Consider the following 8,749-nt stretch of genomic DNA (forward strand, 5'->3'; position numbering starts at 1 on the left):
GCACCCCTTCCTCCCGGGCCCGTGGCCAGCGCCCCTCCCTCCAGAGCCCGCGGCCCGCGCCCCTCCCTCCGGAGCCCGCGGGTTCGCGCCCCTTCCTCCGGAGCCCACGGGTTCGCGCCCCTCCCTCCGGAGCCCGCGGGTTCGCGCCCCTTCCTCCCCAGCACGAAGGGAGCCCTCCTCTGTGCCTGAGCATGTGCCTCACAGGCTAACATGTTAATGTTAGAGATTAAATGCTGATATGGTGAGAACTCAGAGGAGTCCTTTTCTACAAATAAAAATTTCAAATTAACGTCTGACGCACCTCTCAACACACACGCAGCACAGAGGCCGGGGTCAGGGAGGGGCCGACGGGCACCAGGAGCGCATGAACAGGAGCCAGGAGGGTTCTGAGCTCCACTGGATCCGCAAGTATCAGCGAAGGGATGACGTGTGTCTTAGTCTTAAAGTCAAACAAACACGGTGCTAAGTACTAAAGCAGAGGCTTCTGGACACTTCTTGCGGTCACTGCGGAAGGAGCGTGGACCACAAAGACAACCATGACCAGACGAAATTCAAGACGTTTGGATCAGTGAGACTTTTCGTGAGAAATCTCTGTAAGCAAAGGTAATTAGCGCTGGATGCCTTTATCCCCATTCCCAAAACTCAACAGCAACTTCACAAACGTGAAGGCCGGTGCTGCAGGCTGAAGTCTGAGAAAGCTCAGCACGGGCCGGGTGGCTTCCCGGGTTCCTGGGTGGGGCGAGCCAGGAGGCTGGCTTCTCGGACGGCCTCCCCCAGCAGCATCCAGAGCGGCAGCCCGTCTCTCTCTCTCCCCGTGCTCTCCGGGCGACGCCTGCTGCTTCGGTGCATTAAAATCACCCTCACGACGCAAGAGCCGGCCAACTTTTCCTAACGGAGAATGTTCCAGTGCTGGGAGCAGCTCCTCACTCAGTTATGCTGAAGGGCACTTTGATGCCAGCACTGAATTTTCAGAACTGGCCTCAACCTCTGCGGACAGGTGACCCCGCCGCACGCCTGGCCCCCCTCTCACCCTGTTCTATCTCGTGCTCTCCTTCCCTCCCGGGCACGCCCGTCTCACCAGGGCAGAGTCATGGGACTCAGAAAGGAACCCAACGACGTCAAAGAGTATGCCAAGCAGACTCGGAAGGGGTAAGACGGCACGTGTTGTCGGGCAGAAGAGCGGGCACCTGCGGCACTGGCAGCGCGGCCTGACCACGGGGCGGGGGGGTAAGCGAACCACCTTCACACAAGCAGAACACTCGTGCGGAGCGCTGCGGCCTCGGGCCATGCGGCGGTGCTGGGGCAATGCTGGGACACGGCTCGGCGGGGGCTCAGCGGTCAGCGACGCGACCGGCCTCACGCATCCGGTCCTCGACATTCGACATGTCACCAGGAGCCAGACGTGCCCGAGAGCCTGGGCACACACGCGCACGCACCCGCCGGACCCGCACAATCACACGCTGATGCAGTTCCCTGAATGCACATCCCCAAATACTCACCTTCTCAAATGTTCCCAGTCTCCACGTATAAACCCTCCACCACTTAATCCAAGACCACACGCTTTCTCCGTATGATGGATGTGAAGCTGATGGAATGCTGTTTTCATCTCTTCTCCTAATTAGACCGGCTTCGTTAAATTTTGCGGTCCTCTCCCTGCACCCGACTCTTTCCTCGAAAAATTTCAGAACCGTTCTGTCACCTGGCGTGGGACTCGCTGGGCGGCGCTCACACCGGCCTCACACCAGCCTCACACCGGCACTCACACCAGCGCCCTCCCTCTGCTCAGCAGAGCACCTGCCAGCCGGGCGAGCGGACGCGGGGGAGGGGCGCCCCGTTCCTCTTCCGCCCCCAGCTAAGCTCCTCCCCACGTCCGCCTTCCCGCGCGTGACGGAAGCTGGCGTGTCCCCTTCAACGTGACAGGATCCCACCAAAACACAGGCGGCTGGTACTGGAAACACGGCGTAGGCCGCCCGCCCACACGAGCCTGTACCTGGGGGGCTGACGGGCTAAAGGCCACATCGGTGACGGTGTCCGTGTGTCCGGCCAGTCTGTGGGAAAACGTGCTGGAGCCCATCTCGTACACGTACGCCTGCAAGACAGACAGACAGACGGGGCTCGGTGTTGAAAGGGCCCACAGTCCAGGCGAGTCTCAGATGGCAGAGGTGGGCCTGGGCCCTGCCGCTTGACAGCAGCCGGTCCGCTGACAGGCGGCACCGCCTGGCCGACCCGCCCGCCCTCCTCCATGCCGTGTGGCGTCGGGACCCCCAGCCCCTCGTGCGGCCACAGCCTGCCCCTACCTGCAAGTCCCCAGTGGAGGGAAAAGTGATGTTTATGTCCTTTCCCATAAATTTGAGACAAAAACACGTACACCTTGCTTCCTACTAAATTATCTTAGAATTTGAGCAATTCAAATACTTCGAATGTTTTTGATAGCTGTTCGTAAAATTAAAAATAAAAACATACAGGGGTGCCTGGGTGGCTCAGTCAGTTAAGTGTCAACTTCAGCCCAGGTCATGATCTCACAGCTCATGAGTTCGAGCCCCACGTCGGGTTCTGTGCTGAGGGCTCAGAGCTGGGAGCTGCTTCCGATTCTGTGTCTCCCTCGCTCTCTGCCCCTCCCCCACTCATGCTCTGTGTCTCTCAAAAATAAACATTAAAAAATTTAAAAATAAAAAAATGCGTTCCTCTGTGATAGGATTACCGTCTGTATATAAAGATATGTACAGAGAAAGACGGACGGGTGTGTGCATATTTACAGAGAGAGGGAGGCCATCAAATACTTCATTTTAGGGGCACAAATCTGGTGTCAGGACAAGAGAGGAGAGATCCGCTCTGATTTCCAGGGAACACAGTGTGCACACAGGCACTCTGTGGACTTTACTGGAACAAAGGAGAAATGCCACGTCACAGAAAAAGGGAGACATCTACGTGATTCCTTTCTCCACAAAAGCCTACTTTAATGCACAAAGGAGCCCTCCGAAGTTAGAACTCCACATGGCTGTGCCACGGGCGAGCCAGCGGCCTCTGAGATCAAGTCCACGGACAGACCCTGTGCAGAGCCTCCCTCATCCTGGAAACGCACTCCCGCAGCTCGCAGGGGCAGGGCTGCCTCGGGCCCGGCCGCTCCAGGAGCCCTGGCGCTGCGCCGTCACCGTGTGCAGGACACTCCACCGCCGCCACGTCAGGTGACCTCGTGTCTGTGCCCCGAAAGCAAGACACACGGGGAGTGACTGCCATCGAGCGTCAACACCGAGGTTCTAAACGGCTTTTCCTGACTCGAAACCTCTGTGTGGTTTTGCGAGGCCGCCAACGACGCGCCTGCCCATAAAGGGGCTGGGACCCGGGGGAAGGGACCCGGCGCTGTCCCCACTGCCTCCCCGGTGTCTCTGCAGCACAGCCTCCCGGGCGTTCTCGTGGGGGCGCCGGGGGCCCCTGGGGACCCGGCCTCTCGTGTGCTGACCAGGCCAGCGGACGAGAGAGCCCACAGTGGCTGTTGGCTCCTGCCGTCTCTGGTCGTCACACACAGTCTAAGGGCCACAGCAAACACCGCACACGGATTCGTCCACCCCTCACGTCACCTGCCCAGCCCCCGAAGACAGCACCCTCACTGTCCCCGTTCTGCAGACGAGGGCCCAGGGCACAGCCCGAGCTGCCTGCCGGCCGTCGCCTCACCCAGCGCACGCCCATCATCCACCGGCTTTGCCCGTCCTGTCACTCTGCCCGTGTCTGCGCGCATGAGCGGGTGCCGACGCTAAATGCCAAGGTGGGCAGCAGTTCGGCCGCGTGGAGACCCGCCCGGGCTTCCCAGCAAGGCCTCCTACCCGCCCGCAGTCCCCGTGCCACTGCTCCACGGGAGCCCGAGACGCGCGGGAGATGTCCACGCGGGCAGACTTCTCCCTGCCCTGGCCGTGCTCCGGCCCCAGAGCTCCCTGGAAGGAGTCCGCGCTCCGAGAGGCAGGTGCGCACCTGGGTCAGCACAGCCCAGCCGACGGCCCCCAGCAGCCACGCCGCCCCGGGAGGGACGGGCCGGCATCCCCGGTGCCTGCACCTTCCACTTTTGTGGAAAAGGTGCCACGTGACGTGGGCCGTGAACTTCCAACAGAAGCTGAAAGAGGCGCAGGCTGATGGGAAGCAAGCGTGCACAGGAGCACGTGACGCAAAAACCGCACGAAGTGAGACTCGGAGGGAAGAGGCGGGCGGGCAGGGACCGGGCTGGCGCCACCGAGCCGAGGAAGCAGCTTCAGTGTGACAACCTGTGGCAGGGCTCCCGTTGCAAAGCCCAGTCACGCACAGGTTGATGGCTGCAGCTGACACGTGCAGGCTCAAGGGGACGTGCGTCTGGGCTGATGGGGAGCGGCGGGGACCTGAGGCCCCGACAGGGCAGCCCCGACAAGGCAGCTGGCGGGACCGACAGGTGCGGCGGCTCTGAAGTTAGAGCACCGGGACCGGAGGTCCACGCGCCTTTCTCCTCAAAGTGGCGTCCTGAAAAGTCCTTCCCGAGGCCGTGGTTCTCCCTGTCCCGCGTGGGAGCGCACACTGCCGTGCATTCATGTGACATCTCACCACGCACATTAACGACGCCGCCAAGCTGCGAGAGAAGAATCCGTAACGGTTATTTAAGACAAAGCTTATTTTCTGTATGAAAATGCTTTTTAAATGAAATCTATCTTTTCCCCCAGAAAGTTCTTGAATGAGATGGATCTTTCTGACCATGGCAAACTTGAACCTTGAAAACAACAGTCTGCAGCCACAAATGCCAGACGTGTGTTATTAGACGCACACTCGTCACGACCCGCACTTTCAAACGGTGGCAACAATCGGCCCAAATGGACAAGACGCACCTTGTCTGATGCTGAAAACACAGGAATGACCCGCCAGTGATTCAATTCATTACTTTCCGTGTGCAGAACACAGTGTTTTGATTAGATGTAACAATAGCTATTTGATTCACGAAACCACGTCGCCCCATCGGGGAAGTAAGCCGTGGCGAAGACGTGCTCAGAAACAGATGGAACGTAAAATAAAACCCCCCAGAGTCAGCTCTCTGAAGCTAAACTCATGAGCCCGGAGAGCAGGGCAGGGCTTTTCCCTGGAAGACGGGGCTGTGGCCCAGCCCACTCGGGAGCGGGTGAGCAAGATGCCCCACAAACCCTGGCTCTGCTGGACAAAAGTGATCGTTTGCAAACACAACTAGACCAGGTCATTACGGACATTGTGTGATTCTGCTGAACTCTGTCCTTGAAGATGAAGCTGCTTCCGCTTTTCTGTCTCGCATTATTCTCACCAGGTGTCCTTCAGTTCCCTTTGCCTGGATTCTCTCCACAGAAGAAACGGGCAAAAGAACTGCAGACAGAAGTTTAGCCTGTTTCTGAAGCGTCACCCTCGTGGTGACATCGTCCTCAGGGAGTGTCACATCATTCACTTTGTTTTCTAAGGTATTTCCACAACTGATGATTCTCAGGACGGTGCATATTGCCTTAGATCACTGAATTTTTAGTTCATAAAAAATTAGAAAGTTTTCTAAGAAGGCCGAAGTGTTCAAGAGTTCATACAGGGCCCCGCTTGAAATCCCAGGAAGACAGAAGCATTGCCCACCTCCAGCAGAAACCAAGACTGTGTCCGAAAGCCCCTGATCTGGACACGGGGAGCGCTGTGGCCGTGAGCAAGTGAGCACTGGCTGTTAAAGGCGGGCTCTCCCCCGGGTCTGGACGCAGACGCACGCCCCCCTCTCACGGCGACCTCCATCAAGGTCCGGCAGACGCAGTGATGAGCTCCGCCCGGGCCCTCGCTCTTCCCCTTGCCGAGCCCTGCGAGGGGTCACTGCCCAGCACGGATGGACCATGGTCACCCAGCTGACAGATGCATACACCTGGGCCGGTGGCCGCAGCCACTTCAACAGTCCTGAGCAAACCTCCATCAAGTTCGTCCCTGGTAACAACCCAGTCTCGCTCAGCGTCCCGGGACCCATTACGTGGCCGCTCTCTCTAGCTCGTTCTTTGAAAATGTGATCACAGAATCGGGCCCGGGGATCTAGCAAAAGAGCCGCTCTCATCACCCAGAGCATCGGCAGCATCCGCTGGAGCCGTCGCAGTCCAGCCACAGCTGTCCATGTTGGAAGAGGCAAGCGGGCGGCCAGGGGTGCGGCTGCGAAGCTGGTCTGCTCACCCACACGGCGGCCACGCAGTGCACTGCTGCACCGGAGACCCCGACGGCCCCCTTCCAGCAGAGGGGGGCCTGCACAGCGGGAAACCCGTCCTCTGTGTCTGTCTCTGTCTCCAAAGTCTGTGCTTGGCTTTTCATTATGAAAAATTTCCAGTCTATGCCAACGTGTGGACAATTACGCATCCAGCCCATTGGTACAGAACCAAAGACGACATCCTCAAGACTCTGCTCTACTTGCTCCAACCACCATACCTTCTTCTCTACTTTTTCCCTTTTAGTTTTAGTGACTGAATAAGTATGAAGTATTTTTAGCAAATTGTTAGGACAATGTCCCATGTACATCGTAAGCATCTCTAAAGATGCGGACACTGCACACACACCTGCGCGGCCCTTTACCCTGACCTAAAATGAAGGGACGCCTGGCTGGTCACACTGGTCTCGGGTGAGCAGGACCAGAGCCGATCCGCGTGTCGCTGTGGCGTCTGCAGCACTGTGGTCTGGAGCAGCGCAGTCTCTCCCTGCCTCTCTTCCACGCCACAGACTTGTCACCACAGCGGGGCCAGAAGGATGGTCCACCGAGGACTTGTCTGTCTGACCGTGTGTGGCGTCTTCCAACATGCTCCACCATCCTGTGCACGGGCCCTGAGCCAGAATTGTCCATAAAGACTCAATTCGCTTCAGGCTCCACCTTTTTCCCACAAGAATCCTCCCTGGTGGGTATCAGCAGGGGTGCACCTCAAGATGGCAGGAGGCACGCGCAGCATCTCAGCTGGTGCACAGGAAGTGACGCTAAGGTTGGTCAGGAGGTTTGGCTTCTGCCGGGACATCCCAGGAGACTGGAGGAGGTCCGCCTGCAGGGACACGTGCGAGGGCGCGAGTGGCCCCCACACACGGGCACGACGTCCTCCAGCAGGGCCCCAGGCCGCTTCGTCCCGCACAACTGAGGTCCCGTGCCCTCTGGCCAGCGTCCCTCTCCCGGCTGCCCCCATGGCTGGCAGCCCCCACCCTGTCCTCTGCTTCTATGAGGGTGGCTGTTGCAGGTTCTTCATCCAAGTGCAATTAGGCAGTATTTGTCCTTCGTTCTGTGACTGGCTTATCTCACCTAGTATAAGGTCCTCTCCTTCATCTACGTCATTAAATGACAGGAGTTCCTCCTTCTTCAAAGGCTGAATAACATTCCATGTATAGATTTATTCATCCATCAACAAACATTTGGGCAGTGCCCACATCTTAGCTACAGTGAGTGATGACCTCTCTTTGAGGTCATGATTTCAATTCTGTTGGACAAACACCCGGGGGTGGCATCACCTTATCCTATGGAAATGCTATTCTTAACTTTCCAAGGAGCCTCGACATGTTCTCCACGGTGGCTGCACCGGTTCACATTCCACCAACAGTGCACGAGGGCTCCAATTTCTCCACACGCTTGCTGGTCCTTACCTCCCAGCCCCTGGGTGACGGCCACCCTGGCATGCTGGGGGTGGGACCTCGCCGGCTTCGCCCTGCATCTCCCTGGCGGTGAGTGAGGCTGAGAACCACGTCCTGTCCCTGTCGGCCACAAGTGTGTCTTCTTGGGAGAGACGTCCGTTCAGGCTGCCGGGGGGCCACCAATCTCCTCTCTGATCGTTTCATTAATGATGACATTTGCCAAAATCAACTACTTTGAAATTGCAAGAGAGAAATTTTCTAATCCTGCCATTCATGCCGCTTCTCTGGAATTCTTCTCTCAAAAATAACTTTTCTTCAAATAGGATATCAGGCTAACTTGAAATTTAGTCCAAACAGGAAAGGCAAGACAAATGCTGAATTATTTCCTTTGAAAAGACATAGTTCAGTAAGGTATTGATTGGTACCCTAGGTACCTCCAAATGGGAACAAATAAGGCTTTGTTTATGTTTGGTTTTGTCTTGTTGTTAGTTATCTTTTTGGATCGTTATTTAAGAATCCTGAGATTTTTAAATACATAATGTTTTCAAATCAATTATAGTCATTATTCTTTCGAGGCTCACGATGCCTTCGCTGGCCAATAGCCTCTAATGCTGCTTCCTGAAGTCCCACTATATCGCTCATCAGTTCCTTCATTTTCAGCGCAAGATGTCCCTGATCGTCTGTGAACTCCTTGCCGCAGACCTGAAAGCAGCTACTCATTCAGAGAACCCTGGTTCCCATCAGTGGGGACAGCAGGTAGAGGGGACCACAGGTCACAGGAGGCAAAGCTGGAACGTCAGTGCTTCTGAACATTTCCAGTAGCTGATGCCAGGAAACGTGTGCCTGTTGTTACAAGTGTGCACCCACTCCGCACTGTTTTATTTATTTTTTTATTTTTTTAATTTTTTTATTTTTTTAAATAGTTTGTCAGATTGGTTTCCATACAACACCCAGTGCTCTTCCCCATAAGTGCCCTCCACCATCACCACCACCTCTTTCCCCCCTCCCCCTTCCCCTTCAACTCTCAGTTCATTTTCAGCATTCAATAGCCTCTCAAGTTTTGCATCCCTCTCTCTCCCCAACTCTTTCCCTCTTCCCCTCCCCCTGGACCTCCATTAGGTTTCTCCTGTTCTCCTGTTAGACCTATGAGTGCAAACAT

General features: G+C 56.5%; 1 protein-coding gene across 1 annotated transcript in view; it reads right to left on the minus strand.

Moving 5' to 3' along the window:
• Window positions 1–8,749, minus strand: part of WDR27 (WD repeat domain 27) — a 123,133-nt gene that overhangs the window by 60,885 nt on the left and 53,499 nt on the right. Inside the window, exons 18-19 of the mRNA XM_029943276.1 lie at window positions 1,991–2,089; window positions 1,500–1,670 (exon numbers count right to left, since the gene is read on the minus strand). Of these exons, the coding sequence (XP_029799136.1) occupies window positions 1,500–1,670; window positions 1,991–2,089 (270 nt within the window). The remainder of the gene's footprint in view (window positions 1–1,499; window positions 1,671–1,990; window positions 2,090–8,749) is intronic.

The sequence above is a fragment of the Suricata suricatta genome, chromosome 7 (genome assembly GCF_006229205.1).
Source record: "Suricata suricatta isolate VVHF042 chromosome 7, meerkat_22Aug2017_6uvM2_HiC, whole genome shotgun sequence".
Lineage (NCBI taxonomy): Eukaryota > Metazoa > Chordata > Mammalia > Carnivora > Herpestidae > Suricata > Suricata suricatta.